The 24,125-nt window shown below is 56.0% G+C and overlaps 1 protein-coding gene across 1 annotated transcript in view; it reads left to right on the plus strand.

Moving 5' to 3' along the window:
* BCAS4 (breast carcinoma amplified sequence 4) overlaps positions 1-24,125 on the plus strand; it is a 55,683-nt gene that overhangs the window by 23,789 nt on the left and 7,769 nt on the right. The window contains 1 exon segment of the mRNA XM_038572596.1: positions 4,538-4,672. Within this exon segment, the coding sequence (XP_038428524.1) occupies positions 4,538-4,672 (135 nt within the window).

The following is a 24,125-nucleotide window of genomic DNA, read 5'->3' on the forward strand; positions in this document are numbered from 1 at the left end:
CCTGTTGTTCAAGTCATGAGATCCAAGGTCAGGATTTTGGCCTTCATCCCGAGGGATGGGAAGCCACAGAGGAGACGGGAGAGCCCCTAGAGCAGGGTATCCCTGCCGTGGCACTGCTGACATTGGGGGCCTGACATTCTCTGCTGTGCGGTTCTCCTGTGCATCATACAATGTGTAGTGGCTTCCCTGGTCTCCACCCATGGGATACCAGTAGCTCCCCCCGCCCCTGGCTCTAGAGCCTCACTGCCTGGGTTCAAATCCTGATGAATGCGAACCCCAGCAAATCCCAAGCCTCTGCTCCCCTGTAAAATGGAGTGACAGCAGTGAGGCCCGTGAACCTAACTCTTACTAGTATTGACTCGGCCAGCATGTGTTGAACGCTCCTTCTGAGCTACCCTGAGTTGGGTGCAAGTTTCCTTGTCCCCTGCTAGTGGCCGGTGGGAGACAGAGGCCCCGAGGCTGCCAGGAACAGGGCCTGTCAGCCGGTTGTGGGGGTGTAAAGCTCAAGGTCAGAGGTGAGCATGCAGTGACGGGCACAGACTGACCATGTCGGGCCAGGTCATGGAGTTGGGCCCTGTGCTGAGAATGACAGGACCCTTCAAAGGGATCACAATTACTATTTCTCCCCCTACAAAAGTCCAAAATGATTTTCTTTTCCTTTTTTCTTTTTTTTTTTTTTTTAAGATTTTATTTATTCATGAAAGACACAGGAAGAGAGAGACAGAGACACAGGCAGAGGGAGAAGCAGGCTTCCTGCGGGGAGCCCGATGTGGGACTTGATCCCAGGACCCCAGGATCATGACCTGAGCCAAAGGCAGACACTCAACAGCTGAGCCACCCAGATGCCCCCCAAAATGATTTTCTTGAAGCATTCCATTCAGAATGCATGGAACAGTGAAAATATGCTAAGAACGCAGTGTATCTATGAGCTTGTACAATCACCATTACTACCTAGTTCCTAATTTTCATCATTCTCCTGAAGAAACTCCACACCCATCAGCAGTTGCTCCTCACCCCAAGCCCCTGGCAGCCACTTATGCATTTTCTGGCTCTACCGATTTGCCTCTTCTGGATGTTTGGTGTTAATGGAATCATATAACTTGTGGCCTACAATGTCTGGCTTACTTCGCTCAGGATAATGTTTTGGGGATTCATTCATATTGTAGTACGTGTCTGAACTTAATTCACTTGTTTGTTTGTTTTTTTTTTAAGATTTTATTTATGAGAGAGTGAGCAAGAGAGAGAGCACGAATGAGAGGAGGGGCAGAGGGAGAGGGAGAAGCAGGCTCCCCATTCAGCAGGGAGCTCGATATGGGGCTCGATCCCAAGACCGTAAGATCATGACCTGAGCTGAAGTCAGGAGTCAGATGCCCAATAGACTTAGCCATCCAGGTGCCCCTGAACTTCATTCATTATCATGGCTGAAAATAGTATTCTAGTGTGTGGATGGATACACCACATCGTGTTATCCTTCATCAGTGGAAGGGTACCTGGGTCCTTTCCCCTTTTTGGCTTTTAAGAATTATGCTGCTGTGAGCATTCTTGTCTCAGTTTTGTGTGAATATATGTCTTCATTTCTCTCAGGTGAAAACCTAGGAGTGGAATGTCTAGGCCATACTGGAACTCTCTTTGGGAACTGCCACTCGTGCTCCAAAGTGACTCCAGCGTTTTTTACACTTAGGCCAACAACTACTACAAGTTTTAGATGGAAATCACAAAGTCAGGTGCCAGCAGGGTCCAGGACCGTGCTGTGTGGCCGGGTGCTAGATGACCAACCCCAAGGCCCCTGCCCCTATTACTTCCCACAGCTGGAGCTGAGCAGCAGCTGCCCCCTTCAATGGGATATGAATCTCCAGGCTGCCACAGTCCCCACTCTGCCCTGGAGTGTCCCCAACATGGAGGCCAAGAGGTGTTTGCCTCATGTCGACCTCCTCTGGGCTGTTGCTTTCCTTAGAATAGAGATACTTCTCTGTAACTGGGCCTCTATTAAAAGGAGGACAAACTGGGCAGCCGGGGTGGCTCAGCGGTTTAGCACTGCCTCTGGCCCAGGGTGTGATCCTAGAGACCTGGGATCGAGTCCCACGTCGGGCTCCCTGCATGGGGCCTGCTTCTCCCTCTGCCTGTGTCTCTGCCTCTCTCTGTCTCTCATGAATAAATAAATAAAATCTTTAAAAAAATAAAAGTTAAAAATTAAAAATAAAAGGAGGACAAACTAAGCTGGTCTAAGAGGGTCATGGATTTGAAGCCAATGGGAAAAATACCTATTTCCCACTATGAGACCTTAGGAGACTCTAACGTTGTATCCGGGCAGGTGGATTCTAGAGCCCTATGGCCCTGGCCTTAGATCTGTCCCTCGTGTAGCTCTGTCCTTCTCCGGGCATCCATGACTTCCTCTGTAATGGGAATCTGCCTTCCATCTTGACGGAGATGTCATGAGGGTGTTAGGCCAGCAGCTGGCACATTCAGGTGCTCGGTGGGGACACTGCTGTGCTGGTGGCTGTTGCCACAGGCTGAGAGGTGAGTCTGTCTGGGACGGCCGCTCGCCGCTCCGCCCAGCTGGCCATGGGCCCCGGCTGTCTGGAGGGTCAGGGGGCTTCCGGGGAGCCCAGCACCACCCTGCCCTCAGATCCGTGCCACCTGCCAGGAGGGGCTTGGGGACCTCTCAGGCAGGCACTTGGGCTTCTCTCAGTTTTTGTATTAAAAATGAATACAGGGTGCCTGGGTGGTTCAGTCGGTGAAGCGTCTGCCTTCAGCTCAGGCCCTGATCCCGGGGTCCTAGGATCAAGGTGGGGTGCCCCGGTGCTGCCATCCAGGCTGTCCCGTACCTCTTTGCTCAGGATGCATGCGTTCCCGCGTGCTCACGCCCATGTGCCCACCTCCGGCTGAGCCCCTGCGAGGCCCCAGGCTCTGGTGTTGGCCTTGTGAACATCCCCGACACCACACCCGGATCGTTCAGGACCTCCACTCTGGAGGCCAGACTCTGAATAAGCAGACAGGAGGTTCGGAGGGTGAAGAGGGGTGAGAAGACAGGGAACCGGGGTTCTCCACGATGATGGGGGCCGTGGTAGATTAGGCAGAGAGGGAAGGCCTCTCTGGAGGGGACAATCGGTTAGGGCCTGAAAGATGGGCAGCACTCCCCCCCTTCCCATCAAGGACAGAGCAGGGCGGCAGGGAGAGAGCAGGTGGCAGGGTCCTGTGGTGAGTGGGGCCTGGCCTTTTCAGGGAACCCGAGGGAGGCCTGTGTTGCCTGGTGTGTGGGAGGAGGAAAGGGCAGGGCTGGATGGCGGGCTCCCTGTAGGCCTTGGTGGGGGGGCATGAGGTTCCTTCTAGCAAAGGGAGGCTCCCTGAGAGGGCCAAGCCCCGAGATGTCCTCCTTCCTCTTCCTGGTGAGAGAAACTCCCTTCCAGTCACCGTGGGAGCAAGGGTGGCCCACAGAGGTGAGGCTTTTCTGAGGCGGCACTGGCGTCACCTTAGCCATCTATGCACATCAGACGCACACATGTTAAATACCTGTGCATCTGAACACCCAGGCACACACGTGAACATGCTTAGATACACATGTGCATAAGCATCACACAGACACACGTGTGCTGAGTGTAGAGAAAGGCATGAGAAGATACCACAAAAAAGGATGCAGATGAGTGGGTTGAATTTTTCTCGGCCTGCACAATATTTTTCTTTTAATTGTGGATTTATTGCTAATATTGATAGAAACTGGGGACTTTTCATAAAATCTACAGTTTCTTTTTTTTCCAAAATGATACCTGGCATTTATTGAACTCAGTATGTACTAAGCACTTGAGTGCTTAGCAGAGTTGGTACTGTTCGTGTTCAATAAAATGCTGTCATCATTATTATCAACTAATAGAAAGGAAAATTGAGGCTTGCAGAAATTAAGTTGCCAGACAACGCACAACTAGTAAGTGGCGCATCCTGGATTCTAATCCACGGAGTCTGACCCCAGAATGTTCTCATCCTCTCTCTCTCTCTCTCTCTGCAACTGGGACGTTCTCATCAGAGGCCTGGAGCAGAGTGGCCCCCCTGGGCCTGGGCCCAGCTTCCTGGGCCATCCTCTTCTCCACTCAGCCCCCCTTCCCGTGCTTGTCACCTGCCTGCCCCTTAGCAGCCTCTGAGTTTGAGACTCTCTCATATCCTTCTATTAAAGTGAACATTTTGGCAATTTCTAAAATGCTTGTTTTTAACAAAGAAGGCTTTGCAGGCTGATGGATGAGCACCTGAGTCCCTGCTCTGCCCTTGGCCAGCTGCATGACTTCCGTCATGCCACCCAGCCTGAGCCTTGGTTTCCCTCCTCTGTAAAATAGAGGCTAAAGCTGGGGTCTCCATGGGGAGAAGGTGAGAGGACACAGTAGGGAGGCCATTACCCTTATGGTCAGGGTAAGTCAGGGTACGTGAGGGTGTCCCCACCGAGCAGGCCCTGGGTGACGTCCGCAGGCTGGGGCGGTGTGGCCGGACCGGGCTGCAGTCCGTGGCAGGTGTGGCATCCCCGGCCTTCCCGGCTCTCCCTTCTCCCCGCCAGGCCTTCGTCAAGATGGTTGGGCACCACGTCTCCCTCCTAGAGGCCCACGTGCTTCAGGCCGAGCGGGACCACGGGGCCTTCTCGCGGGCTCTACGGAGATGGCTGGGCTCCACGGGCCTTCCCTCCTTTGGGAACGTGAGTATCTCCCCACCTCCCGCCTCCTCCCAGACCCCAGCGTGGGGAGAGGGACTCAGGATGTGAGAGTTCAAAGGGCACGTCTCACTTCCACAGACAGGAAATGGTGTCTGGCTGGCGGGCCGAGGGAGTGCTGGCCCGGTGGCTGGAGGGGCTCGGTCCCTCCCTCAGGCGCCTCTTCTTGCCCTGAGCTTTGAGCTTCAGTGCTGTGACCACTTGCTTATCCATCCACCATTTATTGAGCGCCCGCTGTATGCTGGGCCCTGTGGTCCCTCTGGGGTTACAGTAGTGAGCAGGGACAGCCCCTGCCCTCCTGTCCTGTCCTTGCACACCTAAGGACAGGCTCAGGGTGACATTCAGAACTCAGTGTGGGTCATCCTTCTGGAGGCACGAGTCGACCTCCAGAGGGGTGGGGACGGTGGAGGGCCAGGGACAGTGGAGGGCCGGGGACGGTGAAGGGCCAAGGACAGTGGAAGGCCAGGGACAGTGGAGGGCCAGGGACGGAGGGCCAGCCTGCACGTAGCCCTTCGTATCTTTGCTCCGCATCTCTGCTTCCCTGGGATCCTCCCTGCCACCCCAGAGAAAGGATCCTTGTATCCCTTTTATTGATGGAAAGACTGAGGCTGGACTAGTTCTGCAGTGGAGACCTTCGGGGTGGAAGACGCCTCTGTGTTTGCAGCGTCTCTTCTGTGCTCCCCTGGCCCAGGGGACGCTGGGCAGTGTCTGGAGACACCCTGGATGTGAGCTGGACATGAGGGCGGCTGCTGGCATCTAGTGGGTAGAAACCGGGGGTGCTGTGAATGCACAGGGCAGCCCCCCACGACAGACAGATCTAGCTCCGCGTGTCAGTAGTGCTGCGTCTGAGAAACCCCGCCCCAGGCGGCCCTCCGTCATCGTAGCAATGGTTTCTGTCCTGTCTTTTCGAAGCGAGAGGTCCGCTGGCCTCCTCTGGCACCTTATTCTCACACTAGTCTTTGGAGGAAGGAGCTTTACCATCGCCCCCATTTTACAGATGGGGAGACTGAGGCTCTGGGAAGTTGAAGGGATTTGTCGGGGGTCACACAGCCTGATGTGACAAGGCTGGATTGGACCCGGGTTGACCTGTCCAGGGCCTTCCCCTTCACGCCTCAGCCAGCTGCCCTGTCCTGCCCCTCAGCGGGTCTCTCACTGTTCCTGGGGTCCCCCCTCCCCTCCTCCGTCCCTCTGCCTGTCCACACAGCTCCACTTCGTTGACCGTGTTCCAGGCACCACACCAGGCATTCCATGCATGCTGGTTCATTTACCTTTCCCGTCTGTCATGTGCACTGGGCATCAACAGGATTCCGATTTGATAGACAAAGTGGAAGTTTGGAAGGCTTCGGGGTTGCGGTCTTGCAGCCCATGACAGCACGGAGCTGGTGCACTCGTTCTGTGTGGCCAGGCAGTGTTATTTAAACAGCGTGACTTGGGATGCCTGACCGGGCTTCGCTGACCAGTCCCTGCCAGGACCCTATTGCCCCGTCTTGTCCTAAAGCTGCCTGAGGCATGTGCTGTTCACTTGCCCGCCTCCAGGTGAGTAGGTTGCCCAAGACCAGTAACAGCTAGACAGTGGCCTCACAGGTCTCATGGTCTACAAACTCCTGTTGATCCTTCAGAGCCCAAGCTAATGCCACCTCCTTGCAGAAGCTCTCTGGGATTGCCCCATCTCCAGACAAATGCAGTCTTTCGGCCTTCCAATGATGATGGAGGCAGAGCTGCTTCTCTGTCCTCCTCTTCCTTGAGTCCCTTGGTGACTGTTCTTTGGTAAGTGGGAACCCGCCCAGTCGTGCAGTGCTCTGCCCACTGATGGCTTAGAAACACATGAGGGGCCGGGAATCAAGAGGACCTTGGCTGCCCATGGCCTCCAGCAAGTATCCTCACAGTGAGGCCTGCTGGGCCCTTGGCCGTAGCACCTTCCAGACTTTTTCTGTGATCTGCAGTCGTCCCCATGAGGTTGGCACTAGCGTCCTCATGTAGAGGCGGAGGCCAAGGCTTAGAGACGGAGAGTCCCGTATCTGAGCTCAGTGCTGGGGTTAGAACTCAGGTCTGCAGGCCTCTGAAACTGGGGTTCCCCTGCCCACTCCTGCAGCAGGATCCCGCATGGGTGTGGCTGGGCATGCTGGGACCTGAGCCTCTCATCTCTACCAGACCGGAGGAGGGGGGCTCACAAGGCCTACCTGTGCTGACTTGTTCCAGGAAGTACATTCCAGCCAGGGGTGGTGAGTCATTCAGCAACGCTGCATGTTAATCTTGGCCCCGGGAGGGCTTTGTCTGGGGCAGGTGATGCAGTGTGTGCATGCGCGCATGGGTGTGTGTGTGTACGTGCGTGTGCACGGACCCAAGGACTCTCAGGGCTGCACCTGCACCCAGAATGAGAGCAGGGGAAGCCCTTCTAAAATAATGGTTACCACAGCTGTGTTGGGGCCCTGACTCTGCAGGCAGCAGACATCCCACCCTGTGAGGTAGTTCCAGTCATTGTCCCTATTTTACAGAGGAGGAAACTGAGGCATCAGAATTGCTTATCCACCCAAAAAGTAGTGAAGCCTGAAGCCGGGTTTCAGATCTGCAAGTGAGGCCTGGGTCCAGGGCAGGTAATCTGTACAGCTTGGCCTTGCGCCCTCCCTGTGCCCCCTTCTCTACTGGGACCACCGTCTGGGCGATGAGGTTTCTCATAGAGCGCCAGAATGGATTCTTCCAAAGCCAGGATTCCACACTGGCTCAAGCCGGTTCCCCTCAGTAAGTCCACACCAGGCCTTCCTCCCCGCACAGTGTGAAAGCACCCTTCACGGCCCCAAATTCCATCTCCTGCCCTTCCTCACCCTCTTCAGACTCCCTCCAAGGGTCCCTGAGAGCCCCGTGGAGTGAAGGGTGTGGCAGGGGCTTTCTCATCCCACTTGGCCCCATGGGAATGCTGGCAGGGGTCCCGTCCCTGTAGGGTGAGCCGTAGCACTCCCCTGCAAGCCCACCATCCATCACTGCCCCCCATGACCCCTCTGGGGTCAGAGGAGGGCTGGGGACCTCCTCATGGGGCCAAAGAGGGTGGGCACTCTGCTTTCACCCCTGCAGCTGGGCAGGGGCTTTTTGGGGTATGTTTTTCACCCCTCCTGCTATTCTATGAGCTGGAACAGGAGTTCTTGGGGAGGGCAGAGGGGCACAGAGAGAAAATTGGTTCTTGTTTTTATTAGCTTGGCCAGCACTCCGTTCCCTCCTTCCTACACTCCACCTCCTCCCTCCTTCCTCTTTTGTAGATGTAGTGGGAGGCCCAAGGAGGGTTAGGGCAGCGGGGCCGGGGTCTCCCAGCACACCAGGAACAGGGCCAGGAATCGTCCCTCCACGCCCAGCACCAGGGACCTAGACCCACCCCTGCTCATGTGACTTGGTGCTGGCTGTGGCCTGGGCTGGCCTGAGGGGGCCTGGGTGTGCCAGCCTGAGGATACCACCTCATCACAGCTCCCCGGAAACCCAGGCCTTTCACCTCTGACCGAGCTGCCGGGGAAGCAGGCCATGGGTCCACAGACGATGCGGGCTGGCCTGGCACCCCGGCCCTTCTGTGCCCAGGTTTAGAAACGTACATGGTCCGTGCTAGGATTTCGATGCTGACGCACATGTTTTTAAGGTCACAACAGTCTACATCTTCATGCTGTTCATGAAAGTTTCTCATTGTGCTTTTGTGGTGATGCTTACAACATTCCAAGATTTTTAACATGTAGCCCTTATAAGCATGGTACTTCTCTCTCACTGTCACTAGGCCCCATCTCTGGCCTGTTTGGCTGTGTGTCTGCGGACAAGTCACTTAGCCTCTGTGAGCGTCAGACCGCTCCACTGCTGCCTCACTGATGGAGGCTCGACCAGGAAAGCTCTGCTTGCTGGGAAGCTAGTTTGGTGTTTGATGCAAAGTGACGAAGGCCTCACCAAAGCAGTGGGAATAGAAAGGAAGAGAAAAACTCTAGAACTCTCAGAAGGATGGTTCGGATTCTGAGCATCGGCCAATCCGAAAAGCCAGCTTTGTCTGGAAATAACGGAGCCACCCAGGACAGACTGTGACTGCTCAGTGGTACGCAGGTATCGTGGCCACGCTAACCCAGAGCCAGCCCTGCGGTGGCACGCACCATTCTCAGCTGGTCGACACCCCAGAAAGTGTGTGGGGGTGCTACTTTTATCCCCATTGCACAAGTGAGCAAACTAAGCCCCAGAGAGGTTACTTGCCCAAGGTTACATAGCTGGGCATCAGGATATGAACCCATTTTCTTAACTCGTCCTCCCTTGCCTTGGGAGAGACCTGTGATCTCTTCCCCCAGAAAGCTTGTGTCTAGTGTGAGAATACAGGCAGTGACCAAATCCTAAGAAAATTCAGCAGCGAGTCGTTTCAAAAGGGGACCATGGAGAAGGGTGCTCCTTGCAGAGGGGACTCTGAACACAAAGAAAGGCTCAGGTGGGACAGCTCGTGGTGCAGAGCGGTGGCACGAAGGACAGTGTGGTTGGCCGGGTGAACAAAGGGGAGAGTTGGGGGACATGAGGTCAGGGCCAGATTAGGCAGGGTCTTGGGTCACCCAAGGAGCTTAATACTATTCTGAGGGCAATGAGGAGCCACAGAAGGGTTCATAGCAGTGGGGGCGACATGGTAAGTCTGGTTCACTTGGGGAACCGCCAGGCCTCCTTCTCTACCCTGAGCCGGGGCTGGCGTCCGTGGTCTGCAGCGTCATGTTGAGACCTGAGCAATGTCGTGTGAGAACTGAGTGGGGTGAGTTCTCTGAGCTCCCGAGTGCAGGCTGAGGAGTGGGTGTCCTCGGCCTAGAAACGTCACATGCTGTGCCCTGAGCTCGCCGGGGTCCTTACCTCCCTGGGCCTCGGGGCCTCTGTGCAGTTGGAAGAAAGAGCAGAGGCTCCAGGTGGGGGATCCAGGTCTCCCGGACGAGTGTCTGGGTTCCAGAGACCCCGCCTAAACAGGCGGCGCTCAGCCCAGGTCAGCACAGAGGGCCCCCGCACCTGGAGATCTTTCTAGGCATGTGTGGAACTGGAAGGGGGCGTGGAACTGAAGACTCGGGGACGCAGGCCCCGGAAGGGCAGGGAAGCCCATGTCAAGTGTTGTTGCGTGTCCCCTTGGCCCAGGCCCAGTCACGGCCGGTGGCCACCCCTGCTGTCCTGCAGACCACACGGGGCCCTCTGTGCGCTTGTGCCCCAAGGCGCCGAGCAGCCTCCCTAATTTGTTTGTTTTGTTTTCTGTCGAGCCAAAACATCTTGTTCAGGAGGTGTCATTTTGATTAATTTTCTGGTGGATAAGAGTGTGATGCTTTCCAAGGAAATCTCTTTGGCTAATAGCGAAACCACTTGGGACCAAGTCCCGACACCCACACGGAGCCAGAGGCTGCCTGGGCGGCCTGCAGCCTGGCCCCCCTCCTCACCCTAGAAAAGCCCACGGGGCCGCCCGGCAGCCTACGTGAGGGGGTCGCGGGCGGTGACACAGTAAGGAGTAGCGGGAACCGGGGCAGATCGCAGCGCCCACGCCTCCTCTAAAGCGGAGAGGTTGTCCAGCGGCTCACCGGCATCCTCGCTGGAACGAAGGATCCAAGGATGGCCGGATTTTCCCGTGTTGGAGAGAAAGCTGGACGACGAGGGTCTTACGCGAACCTTCTGATGTCTAAAAGTCAGCAGCTGATTTTCTACACGGTAAGTGCCCTGGGAGAAAGCTGTGGCACCTGCGGGTTGTGTCCAGCATGCTCCCCGGCTCTGGATTTCAGGCCGAGGGCCCGTACCTCCTAGAGGCTTTGGAACCAGGGAAGAGTGAAGAGGCGTCGTCTTTACTTCTCTGCACCAGCCGCAGCCGGGGCCTCCGATCCTGAGTAGCAGCGTGACTCACAGCCACGGTTCCAGGGAGCATCTACTTGCTCCACTACTAGAGTAGTACTGAGCGCACCCGTGAAGGGCTCTCCGCCGGCTCAGCTTCCCCCGACAACCCCAGAGGGAGCTGTTGTTACTCCTGTTCATGGAGCAGGAACCCGAGGTTCAGGGGCGTCTGTACACTTGCCCAGGTCGCGGAGCGTAAGTGGCGAAGCCAGGATTTGATCCAGCTTTGACCTTGTTCGGTGGATCTGTCCCCTCTCTGTGGGTTCTTTCTAAGGACCAGGACCCCAGCCTCAGTGGTTGTGGCTGTACACTGAAGAGCCTTAGGGCAAACCTGCCCTACCAACGCGCGTTCTTTGCCCAGCTTGGGGTGTGTGTGTGTGTGTGTGTGTGTGTGTGTGTGTTCCGTTTGAATGAGTTGCCAGCATTCAAAAACCACATTTCACATAAGAATCTGTACTTGTTTTCTCTTGAAAAAGCCGAGGTCTGGGCTCCCAAGCAGCATCCCAGCCGCACCACCCTCTGGCCCAAGTCCCCCCTGCTGGGTCCCTGCCTGTCGGTGGGCCTTTGAGTTTCCCATGCACGTGGAGCACATAGTAGGTGTTCAGTAAATATTAATCAGTGGATGCTCTCCAGGCTCCCATGGCCCTTGAGGGCCTCCCCCGATTTCTCTGGAGGCCGTCTCCAGGCCGAGCAGAGCTGGGAAGAGTGTCCCCGCCTGCCCCTCTCCCCTGCAGCCCGGCAGCCTCTTGGGCTTTCCTAGAGGTAATGGAGGCTGTGGGCGGAGCAGCCCTGCCCGGGCTGGCCTGTAGGAGTCAGCAGTGCCAGGCTCGGTGTCTCCTCCCTCCCCGCTCCCTGCTCTGTGCACCCCCAGCTCCCTCCCCACCCAGCCCAGCAGAGGGAGGGAGGGAGGAGGGGGAGGCTCTGGCTGGCTGGGGCGCCTCCCCCTCCCCCTCCCTCGGCCCAGTCCCCCTGGAGGGGTGACTCCCGGAAGGAGGCATGGCTTGGCTGGGGCTTTATCTGGCAGTGGAGGCCGAGCCAGGCACCAACACAAAAAAGGCAGAGGAGACTCCAAGGCTCCTTCTCCCCGGCCCTGAACTGGCCTCTTCTTCTCCTTCTGCCCCATCATCCCTTGCGGTGGAACTGCAACATGAGCAGATGGCAAATATTAACGCAACAATGGAGGGCTGAGTGGCGCTTGGTCCCCAGCCCCCACCCCCACCCCACCAAACCGGGCCTCCGTGAGCTACACGCTCACACGTCCATGGATCTGTGTGACTCCAGATATTTGGGGGCATGTGTGCCAGGGAGGGACAGAGGGCTCCTGGCAGGCTGGTTTGCAAACAAGATTTTTTTTTTTAAGCATTGCATTCCTGTTGAGATTTTGAGGGTGACTGAGAAGAAGGTTCCTCTCAACAAGGAGGGGTTTCTATTTTGTGAGGGGCTGTTCGATGAAGCCTAAGTGGGAGCATTCCAACTGCTCCCTGGCAGGTGGCACACAGTGCGTCCTCTACAATACCCTCCCTGCACCCTGCACCCTGCACCCTGCCTGGTGATGTTTATTCCAAGGCCAAGTCGAATGTTACCGCCTCTGGGAAGCTACCTGTGTACCCCCAGGCAGCGTTCCTTGGGGCTCCCGATTTCCTGTCCTTTCCCCTGGTGTCCTAGCAGCTCGGGGTGTCCTCTGTATTTTCACCTGTTGTTCCCCCAGACTGAGAGTTCCTCAAGGATAGGGACTGTCCTATCTTTGACTTAGTAGTGAAAAGCCAGAGCTCTCTGGGCTCTCCTTTGGGCCAGCGGAAGCCAGCACTTTACCTGCCCTGGCCGGGTTCATCCTCTTGCCCACCTGTTACATAGGGGCTGTTACCATTTCCGCTTTACAGATGAGGAAACTGAGGCTCAGGACAGTTAAAACATTTTGACCTAACCAGGAATTGGTCCTGGAGCCCCATGATTTTCATGCTCCGCAGGTTGAAATTCAGACCCTGGGGTCAGGTGGCCCTAAGTGTGGCACAGGGGGTGGGCAGAGACTGCCCAGTGAGAGGCAGGGGGCCCTCAACTCCAGCCAGGAACTAAGGCTCTGAGTGGCCTGACCTTGACCGCCTTCTTCTTCTTCTTTTTTTTTTTTTTTAAAGAGAGGTTGGGAATACAGATTTTTATGTGAAATCGATTGATTTTGAAAACTAATGAGGCTCAAAGAAATCTCATGGGACCTCTTGGCTCCCAGGCCTCCTGGAGCCAGGCCTGCTGTGGCATCAATGCCTGTTTACTGAGGAGTGGGAGTGTCCCCCTCAAGGTCACCCTTCATAGAGAGCTTCTGCCCTCCTGGTTCCCATGTGTTAATGCACCCCTCGCCCCAAGAGTGTAGACCAAACTCCTGGGTACTTGGAGGGGGGTAGTTGAGAGCTTGGGTTCAGACCAGGGTTTCACAGCCTCGGCACAACTGACATTTGGGGCCAGGTCCTTCTCTGCTGTGGGGCTGTCCCATAGCTCATACAATCTTAGCAGTGACACTTGTCTCTGCCCAACAGATGCCTCCATTTATGACCATCATAAAAGTTCAGAAATTGTAAAAGTCCCTGGAAGCAAAATTGCCCTGAGTTCAGAATCTCTGGCTCAGATGAATGACAGTTCTCAGAACCAGATGATAGTATGTAGGGCTCAAAATCATCACCCCGTCTTTGCTTTCTTGTGTTTCCTGTAAATATGGAAAATTTCCAAAATAAGGAGTTTATTTTTTTTAAGATTTTTTTATTTATTAGAGAGAGAGAGAGAGAGAGCGCATGAGTGGTGGGGAGGGGCAGAGAAAAGGAGAAGCAGACTCCTCACTGAGTAGGGAGCCCAATGCAGGGCTCCATCCCTGGACCCTGGGATCATGACTTGAGTTGAAGGCAGTTGCTTCACTGACTGAGCCACCCAGGCACCCCCCCAAAATGAGTTTAAAAACGAAAGCATGGGTTCTAGAGCCCAAGAGCCCTGGGTTTGTGCTTTGGCAGAAACAGGGTCTTGGAACAGGGTCTCACCTTTCCCCTCTGTGAGATGGGGGAGCAGTGCTCAAACCTCGTGGAATCGGGTTGAGGGTTCAGCGTGCAGGATTCCCTCTTTACTTGGCAGATTTCTATCGGGCACCTGCTGTGACGTGAGCACTGTTTGGGTGCTGAGGCTCCTAAATCACTAGGAGAGGAGCCAGGTGAGGACTCTTGCATGGCAGACACTGTGCTAGGTGCCCTGGACTGAACTCGGGCCTCAGTTCCTGCTTGCTGTAGGGAGGTGGGCAGCCATCACTGGCCCATTTTATAGAAGAGCAACTGAGGCAGGGAGAGGTGGAGCCACTTGGCTGCAGTCAGCCGGAGGAGGGTAGAGAAGCGGCCCCGATGCCCCCAGCCGTCTGGCTCCAGAGCACCTGCGGCGTTGCACCGAGCCTCGGGGAATCAGGACTCGTGTGTGCGGCCCTCAGCACGGGCCAGTGCCTGGCTGCTGCTCTGCGAGCGTGGGCTGCTGGGATCTGTTTTGTTTTGTTTTGTTTTTAAGATTTTACTTATTTATTCTTGAGAGAAAGAGAGAGAGAGGCAGAGGGAGGAGCAGGGAGCCCGACATGGGACTTGATCCCTGGACTCCAGGATCACACCCTGGGCTGAAGGCAGGTGCCAAACCACTGAGCCACCCGGGCTGCCCTGCTGGGATCTGTTTTGCAGAAACTTCCTTTTTTGAACAACTCAGGGTCCCATCGGCACCCCACAAGCTTGTGTTAAGCTGCCACCCATCCCGCCACTGGGATTGAATGGAGCAGCCCCCCTCTTCCCCGAGCCACTGTCCCCCCAGGGCCGGCCTGGCCGAGGTGGCAGCTCAGAGCAGGCTCCTTGGCACTGGCCTGGCCCGAGGACATGTCCCAGGTGAGGCTGGGTCCTTGGGGGACAGGCACCAGGGGCATCCGAGGTCCCCCCTGAGTCCCCACCACATTGGACACACTGGGGGCCTTTCTGGCCACCACGTGGAGAGGTCAGCCCCTGTCAGGTTCCATGTCCATCTGGATCCCCGTCGTTGAGTCATTCATCTGCTCATCTCTTCCTCTCTCCATGTCTCTCTTCTTGGGCACACGCACAACACAAAGCCTCACTGTGTCCCTTGCCCCCCACTCCCTGTCACCCCTCCCTCCTCAGGCAGAAAGACGGGGGAGTGGAAGGGCCACCAGGTCTGAATCTGGTTCTGCGTCCATGGACTGGGCTGCATGACGCCTGCTGCCCCTCTCAGAACCCTGGCGTCCTTGGGGACATAGGGTCACCGTAAGAGGGAGTCCTGCAGTGACACATGGTACCTGGAAGCTATTAGTAGTGAGTGACAGCTGTGACCCAAGTGCCAGAGGATGACAGAATGATGAAACCAGGTCCCTGTCCCAGCTCAAGGTCTCCCCAGAAGGTAAAGCTCCAGGGCAGGTGCTATGAGCGGATAAATCTGAGGGGCGCTGCATGCCTCCGACTGCCACCCGTGGCGGAGGAGGACTGAGAGGTCAGGGGAGTGGCTGCCACGGGAGAGGGAAGGCCTGGCTGGGTGTGGGGTGGCACCGTGCTCCTGGGCGAGGGTGGGCCCCCGCCCTCAGCTCCCCAGGTTCTGGGGGACGTGGTGTGTGCAGGTGAGCCCTTCCCTGGCGTGGATGCTAGTCCAATGCCCCGCTGCTGGGCTTGGGGCGTCTGGAGGGAGTGTGATCCCTTTGATGCCTCAGGAGCCAGGGAAGCGCTTCAACTTGGCTCTGATCATGGGCAGCTTTCTTCTGAGAAAATAAACCACGTCTCATTAAGCAGTAAATTCATCCAGGTGCCTGTTGCGGCTGATACCATCGCACCTGGTCTTGCTGCCAGACCTAAAGTCGAGGCCAAAGTTCCCATTACTTGGACAGTCCTAATAATTAACCTGGGAACCTCAGTGGGAAGGGGGTGATGCTGGCTTTAGTGAGGAGCAGGGAGGGGCTGTTTCCAGGCCTGGTGGAGAGGCGCCCACCGGGACCTGGGGTGGGAACCTGGGCGCTGTGGCCTGGACACCACCTCCTCCCCTCCTGTGCCTGGCACCTCTTAGCTGGCTTAGACCTGGCTCCAGAGCCCTCGCAATACCCTAAGGAGTGTGGGGGGCAGAGAGGGTGGGTAGGAGTGGCTCAGATGGCATCGGTCATTGGTTTGAGAGAAATGGGAGGCCGCTGGCTGCTCTTGGGGCTGGCTGCCAGCGTCCTGGTGCCTGGTAGTGGCCTCCTGTCGCTTGTCACTGGCCAGGAGGCATTTATTGAGTATATACTATGAGCCAGCTGCCTTGGTTGATAAATGAACCATGCCTTTTGGTGGCTGGGAGGTGTCCTCACACTTAGAATTTTTGAGGCCCCTTGTTATTAAAAGTCACTGTAAAAGTGTACTACAATTGGCTCCTGCAACTGTGATTTAGTTTAAATGTTCATGTTTTGAAACTGAACGCATTTAATACTAAAAATGCAATGTTATGAAATTGTTCGCTTGGGCTCTTTCTAAGCTGCTGACGGTATTTAAAAAGACTATGAATTCGGGGGGCCATAATGATGAAATTAGTTCGGCAACCATTGGGCACTTACTGCTTTCTAAGCACTTTGCAGTTATACGGGCATAACACCTGGTGAAGTAGACACTAGTATTGGCCCTTTTACCAGGTGAGAAAACTGAGGCACAGAGACGTCAAGTAACTTGGCCAAGATCACACAGCTGGGCAGGGGGCCCACTGCCGTCCAAGGGATGTGGGCGTGGGTGGACAGTTTCCTGGGCTGGGTGAAGGGGCCTGCTCTCAGTGCTGGCACCGTCTCGGGGGCTTTGGAGAGCGCGTCACAGGGCAAATCCAAGGCCCTCTGTGATGTCCTCCCTCCGCCCCAACCTCCACTTGCACAATCGTTCCCTAAGGAGCATGAACCACTTTGGAGGAAGTGGGCAGATGGTAGGAAGCCCTTAGACTGGCCCCTAGATCCCCAGGAGGCCCCAGAAAGTGAGCTCAGCCTCCACCCAAACCCTGTTACTGGTTTTCTCGAGAGTGTGTTGGGGTGTGTGTTGGGGTGCAGCGTGGCCTGCCTGCAGCTCATCCTCCTGGGCTTCTCTCCCTTGTACCTTGGGCTTCTGCTCCTGCAGCCGGCCCTGCCCATCCCCCTCTGTGCTGAGGCAGGCACTGGCCTCTTCCTCCCCCACATTCCCCTGTAAGTTCTCCTCGGCTGCTCCAGGACCCCAGCCCTTCACCCCCTCCTGCCCCAGCCCCTGAGTCAGACTTAACTCCTTTGTTTTTCTTTTTTTAATATTTTACTTATTTATTCATGAGACACAGAGAGAGAGAGAGAGAGAGGGGCAGAGACACAGGCAGAGGGAGAAGCAGGCTCCATGCAGGGAGCCTGATGCAGGACTTGATCCCTCCGGGACCACACCCTGGGCCGAAGGTGGCACTAAACCCCTGAGCCATCCAGGGATCCCCCACTTAACTCCTTTGATGCCAGATCTCCACGGACCTCCCCTCTGTTCTTCTGTTCATTCGTACATTCATTTCTTCATTCGTTCATTCAGCAAATACTCAGCCACCTGAATGAGCTGTTCGGTCTTTCGGATCCTCCGAACCCAGGAAGGACAGATTCTATCCCTGCCCCCCCCACCCCCCCACCGACAGCCCACAGTCTAGTGTCCCAGGGGATGGAGATGTGTGTCTGAGGGCAGGAGGTGGTCAGGGAAGGCCTCCCTGAGGCAGTGAGCCGGAGGAGCAGGTGCAGTGACGGAGCTGGGGAAGGGAGTGTGCAGGCGTCTTGGGCAGCCGAGGGAGCCCAGAGACCTGGGCGGGCAGCCTGCGGAGCCGGAGGTGAAGGTGGAGGGAGCGGAGGGAGCAGATGTGGGCCGGGTGCTGGGACTCTGCTCCAGAGGGTTTGAGACGGGCCTGCATCCAGCCTGTGTGCCCGAGGTCTGAGCTGCTGGGATGGTCCAGGGAGAGATGCTGCTGTTGGCCTGGACCAGGGTGGACCAGCTGGGGCTGGGGTGACAGCACCTCTTCTTTGTGCGTGTGGGAGGCAGGGCGTTTAATTGAACTTCCTTATTGAGACAATTATAGATTCACACGCAGTCAAGAAATAACACAAAGCCCTGTGTGCTTTGCCCATTTTTCCCCAGTGGTAGGTAACATTTTGCAAAACTGTAGTACAGTATCCTGGCCAGGTACTGACACCGGTCTTAGGTCTCCCAGTTTTACTTGCACTCATCGGCGAGGGCTTCAGCTTCTCTACAGTTGTATTGTTGGTTCTGTACATTTTTACATCCTTTAGGTTTCCGTCTCTGGCTCTCTGGTCAAGATGCTGAACGTTTCCAACATTGTAGGGATCTCACGCTGTCCTTTTGTGACCACCTTCACCCCTGCTCCATCCAGCCACTAATCTGCCCTCCGTTTCTAAAATTTTGCTATTTCAAAAATGTTCTATAAATGGAATCCTACACCATGTAACCTTTCAGGATTGGCTTTTCTCGCTCAGCATCGTTCCCTGGAGATTCATCCAAGTTGCCATGTGACTCAAGAGTTCGTGTGGATGCGTTTGCAGGTAGGGCCCCCCTCGAAGGTACGAGTGTGGGGGCTCAGGGCTGGAGGTGTCCAGCATGGAGCGAGTGGCTTTAGCCCTGAGGCCGAATGAGATCATGCAGGGGGGCAGAGGGGGTCCAGGTGGATGCCCGAGCACCAACTGATGAAGCATCCAAGTGCACCAGGCACAGGGATATGGCCAGCCTAGACAGACAGGCAGATGAGGTCCCTGTAGGTGGGGTAGGGGTGCCTCGGGGCTGGGTGTCTGGGGTGGGTGTGAGAGAGGGAGTGTGCTCAGGATTTCTCCTTTCCTCCCTTTTCTGTCTGTGCAACCAGAGGCCTGGACCCCTGAGAGGCCACTGGCTGGGCTCTGTGGTGCAGGGTTTAGACCAGGGTTTCCAGAAGTCCTAAGCAACATGGGAAAGGAACAAAGTGTTGCCCCTAAGGTGAGATGGAGTCCCTCCCGCAAAGACTGGCATCTGTCCTTTGGGACTATTATTTCTTTGACAGAGGATTGGGGCCGGGGTGCTGGGGTGGCCAGAGGGGGTTTCCTTGCTGCTTCTGGCGCAGTGACCAGGCTGGGGGCTGGAGAGGTCCTGGGTGCACAGACTGGCTGGCGCGCTCCCACCACCATCTCCTCCCCCCGGGCCACGTCCCCAGCCTGCCCCCACCACCACCTCTCTGGTGTGCCTCACTTTCCTCCCTGGTCCCCATGCTTCCCTCTCCTCTTCCATCTTACTTCTCACATCATCGCTCTCTCCCCATTTCCCCCACCTCCCTCCTCCCTTCCATCAGCTTCTACTTTTTCTGAGCCTCCCATCTTGGTTCCACAGCTCTCTCTCTCTCTCTCTCTCTCTGTCTCATGTGTGTGCATCTCTCCACCTTCTGGCTCTCCCTCCCATGGTCTGTGTTTCTGTCCCCGTCCCTGGTTACCCCTGCTCTCCCCATCTCCTGCTCTCTTTCTTCTCTCACTCTCAGATGTTATTTTCCAGACCTTGAAAATCATCCCTTGTCACTCTCAAGGAGGGGCCTGGTGGATAAAATGTCTTAATCAGACCCAGACAGCGTGGTGGGGGGAGGAGTGGTGAGCTCCTGGGAAAGGAAGCGAGTGCTGGGGCCTCGGAGATGGCATCGATGCCGATGCCGTGGCCACAGCCCGGGCCGCCCACTTGGAGGAGGAGGTTTGTAAGCCCAGATGGTAGCTCTGAGGGCACCAGGGTCTGAAGAAAGGATGGATTGAGAGGAGGCTCCCAAGGCTGCCTGGATGCCCGGGACAGGGGAGAAATGGCACAGGTGACAGTCTGGGCCGCGCCTCTGTGGCAGGTTCCTTCGGCTCCCCGGAGGTGGCTGCTCAGCCCCCGGGGGAAGAGTCTTTCTCCAGGCTGGGCAGGGGCATGGGGCAGGCAGGTAGGTCGCTCCTTAACACCTGCTGGTTCTGGTGGACGCCTCTGTTCTTGCCCTAATAGCTTGTTTATTTGATGGAGAACAGCTGCCCACGTTAGGGACCCTGACAGAATGGTTGATGGAGTCTGTGTTTGCTTTCTGCTTCCCAGAGCTAATTGGTGCTATTTTCAACATTCTTTTGTGGAGCCAACCACCTTTGAGGCCAGCCAACAAAACCTCCAAGGATTCTATTGATAACCAGCATCAGAGTGAGAAATGTACCGTTCCCGCATGACAGTAGCCAGCTGGGGACCTTAGCCAGCTGTTGATAGAGGCCATGGCCACGCGTCTGGAGGTGGACCACCCGTGGCTGGAATCTGGGCATAACCATGCCTCCTGCGGGGAAGTGGAGAATCTGTTTGACAAGGTGTGAACTGAGCAGACCCCTGGGAGGGGGTAGCTGGTTTGATGCTCTGGGCTGGGAAAGAACCTTCTTTTCCTTGCTTTGTGCCAAGAGTGAGTCAGTCCTGGCTCCGACCAAATCCCTCCACCCATGTACCTTCCCCCCATCAGATTCACCACCATGCTGGCCACCACCCCCTGCCCCGTGGGATTTTCCTGGCCAGGAGCACTAGCCCTGTGCTACCCATGCAGCCACCCATGGGTGACCTTTCTGAGACACGAGCACTACCCAGGGAGCCCAGAGATCCAAGGACTGGCCACGGAATTCACAGGGCCCCTTTGTCAAAGCTTATTAAGAATTTCAAGGCAGGGGATCCCTGGGTGGCTCAGCGGTTTGGCGCCTGCCTTTGGCCCAGGGCGCGATCCTGGAGTCCCAGGATCGAAGTCCCACCTCAGGCTCCCTGCATGGAGTTTGCTTCTCCCTCTGTCTGTGTCTCTGCCTTTCTCTCTCTCTCTCTCTCTATCATGAACAAATAAATAAATAAATCTTTAAAAAAAAAAAAGAATTTCAAGGCAGTTGGGGCACCTGGTGGCTCAGTGATTGAGTGTCTGCCTTCGGTTCAGGTTGTGATCCCAGGGTCCTGGGATCGAGTCCCACAGCGGGCTCCTCACAGGGAGTCTGCTTCTCCCTCTGCCTGTGTCTCTGCCTCTCTGTGTCTCTGATGAATAAATAAATTTAAAAAACAAAAAAGAATTCCAAGGCAGTGACAGTGGAACATCGGAGCAAGTCCAGGGCCTGTCAACTGCACGCCCAGGAGGCCCTCCTGGTCTGTCACCTGCAAGTATCACACCCTGAGTGAGGTCGTGAGCCTGCTGACTCTCAGTCCCCACATCTGTGTGGCAGGATTTACAGTTAGATCCTCTGCATGGGATCATCCTGAGCAGTCATTCGAATAATGTAAGGTTTAGCAGCTGTTATTATTACTAATGACATTGGTGTTATTATTTAATAGCTCTTATCTGTGTTGTTTGCTCAGTGCTCTGCATATGCTGCCACGGGTATGCTGTATATATTTATTTTCAAATCGCTTTTTTTCTTTTTTTAAAATATTTTATTTATTTGTTCATGAGAGACACAGAGAAAGGCAGAGACACAGGCAGAGGGAGGAGCAGGCTCCATGTGGGAGCCCGATGCGGGACTCGATCCCAGGACCCTGGGAACACATCCTGAGCCGAGACACTGAACCGCTGAGCCACCCAGGCATCCCTCAAATCACTTTCTATTTTGGATAATTTTAGATTTGCAGGAAGCTTGTAAAGGCAATACAGAATTCCCGTCCACCCCTGAATCCTTTTCCTGCACTGTCATCTCACAGCACGAAGGCACCGTTGTCAAAAAAAAAAAAACAAAACAAAACACACCGATGTCGGTCCAGTACTATTCGCTAAACTTCCGGCTTGGCTTGGATTTCACCAGGTTTTTCGTAGACAACCCTTTTCTGTTCCAGGCTCCCATCCAAGACAGTGCATTGCTTTGAGTGTGTTTTATTTTTAACATGACCTCGTGTCTCCAATAGTGGGTCACAGACCTGGCAGGGCAGGGATGCCAGCCTTGGGCCACCCGGTGACTCCAGAACGGGGCCCAGCAGGTGTCCCCGCCTGGAGATGATGTTTGTCATCGTTGGTCTTGGGCTTCTGAGCCCTGACTTGGCAAGAGGCCAGCCCTTCCTGGTCTGCCTCAGGTGTCAAATGCATTCAGGTTCATTCATTTCTCGTCACCTGAGTGTTTCCTGTGGGCCAGCTCTGGCTGCTGCTGGGGCTGCGGCCCTGAAGACTGACACAGGTCCCATCCCTGTGGAGCTCAGCCTGATGGGGAGACTGAGGAATGAGGTAGACAGGATATGCAACTTTGTGGTGCAGTGGTGGAGGGAAGGTGACCAGTGAAATTGGGGGTCCCCTAGGAGGGTCTCAAGGAAGAAAGCAGCATGGGAAGATCTAGTGCCAAAGCCTTGAGGGAGAACAGCAGGTGCAAAGGTCCAAGTCAGGCCAGACCCTTGGGGAGGTCCGGGAACAGATTTCCAGGCTGGAGGGTTATGAGTGACAGGAGGTGACAGACCAAGTTTAGAGTCAGGCTGGGTCATAGGTTCTGGGGTTGAAAACCCCAGCTCTAAGGGGCCACGCAGGTGGCTGAGATGAGAGCCCATGTCCCTTCTAAAAGGGGGTGGCCACAGCTCAGCACCAGCTTGTCGTCACAACTCAATGCACCAGAGCTTTGGATTCTTTAAACAAGAAGCCTGAAATCCATCTTTTAAAGAGAAGAGGCATTTCATTCAAAAAGAGAACACAAGGGATCCCTGTGTGGCGCAGTGGTTTGGCGCCTACCTTTGGCCCAGGGCGCGATCCTGGAGACCCGGGATCGAATCCCACGTCGGGCTCCTGGTGCATGGAGCCTGCTTCTCCCTCTGCCTGTGTCTCTGCCTCTGTCTCTCTCTCTGTGACTATCATAAATAAATAAATAATTAAAAAAAAAAAAAAGAGAACACAAAAGACCAAACAAAAGCAACAATACTCGTAAAGACGCTCAGCCCAGTGGAAGCCAAGTGGGACACACCTGTGGTCTGGGTTTGGCCGGACGAGTGCCAGTTGGTGACCTCAGCGGCAGGACCTGATGATGGTGAAGAATTGTGTTTTGCTCTAAGTACTGTTTTTTTTCTTTAATATTTTATTTATTTATTCATGAGAGACACAGAGAGAGAGAGAGAGAGAGGCAGAGACACAGGCAGAGGGAGAAGCAGGCTCCATGCGGGGAGTCCGATGTGGGACTCGATCCCGGGACCCCAGGATCACGCCCTGGGCTGAAGGCGGCGCTAAACCGCCGAGCCACCCGGGCTGCCCAATCTAAGTACCGTACTTAAAAGAGGATCCAATTTGTCTCTTAAGACGATCCCTTGGGTTGCCATGTGGAGAATGGGTCAAGGGCAGGAGCAGCAGCTGAGAGGTGGCACTAGTGGGACAACAGTGGTGATGGGGAGAATTAGCAGAAGGGATCAAGGACGGGGGGATGTGGGTGTCCAGCTTGGGCAGCGGGAGCGGGCCCCACAGGGAGCCACGTAACCACCGGAAGCCTCAGTTTGCTCAGCTGTAGAGGGGCTTTGTGAAACCTCTGCGGACTTGGGTCTCGGGAACATAGCAGGTGCTCGATTAAAAACACAGGCGTCATACCTGGCCGTCAGACTGTTCCACCCGCGGCCATGGGATGATAAGAAGCAAAGCCCAGGGGCCTCGGTGCTCAGATAGGAGGACTCCAGTGGCTCAGCTGGAGCGGGAGCCGGGACTGCAGGACGAGGGCTCCGAGGGAGGAGGGCCCGAGCGTGCAGCAGAGCGCAGGTCAAGGGTGGGGAGGTGGGGCTCGGGGCCAGGAGCTGGGGGGGGCCCAGGAGGGTCTCGCTCTGGAGGAGGCCTGAGACATGACTCCACCCACCCGGCTGTCCTGTCTTCCCTCCCAGACCGCGTGAGGGTTTGGATTTAGTAGCCAGGCTCTTGGCAGGACTTCTAGGGGCTCCTCCTCTGCTAGTTTCCATGTTAACGCTTTTTCTCCAGCTGAAAGAATCCTCGGGGATCCACAAACCTTCTAGAGCAGCTGCCCAGGGTCAGCATCACCTCGAGCGAGACTGAGACTGCACCAGCTTGTCCCTGCTGCCAGGGTCCTTCTGGACCATGGGAGCTTCCAGCCCTGTTCCTCTGTCCCTAGAGCCTCAGCAGCCTGCCCTGGCCACCAGCTGCCCCGGTCACTGGGCTGGCAGAGGTTGGGGCTGGTGGCCCAGCTGGGAGGGAGCGCTCTGGGAGGAAGGGGGACAGCTTTCGGCAGGCGCCGTGAGGTTGGCCAGTCCGGCGCTTCAGGCAGGATTGGACACGCAGGGGCTGCTCACAGAGGAGTGGGAGGAGCTCTGCTCGCAGCTGTCCGAGCCTTCTGGAAGACTTGAGGCCCTGGAGCAGACACAGAACGTTGCAGGCGAAATAGCCAGGCGTGGCCCGGGGTGCAGAAAGCCCTGGGCCAGGACGGAGCCGGGAGGCTGGGACCAGGGGCAGGTCCTGCGGGCTGGCTGCGGCGGGGCCGGGGTCCAGAGCTCAGGAGGGCCCACTTTGGTTCCTTGCTCGGCCTTTCCCCAGCTGGGTGACCCCGGCCATGGGACCTACCCTCTCCTCTCCAAGCCTGCTTTGTCCGCCCCCAAACGGGCACCGTCTCATGCGAGTGGCTGCCTCG

Source organism: Canis lupus, chromosome 24 (genome assembly GCF_011100685.1).
Source record: "Canis lupus familiaris isolate Mischka breed German Shepherd chromosome 24, alternate assembly UU_Cfam_GSD_1.0, whole genome shotgun sequence".
NCBI classification, from domain to species: Eukaryota; Metazoa; Chordata; class Mammalia; order Carnivora; family Canidae; genus Canis; species Canis lupus.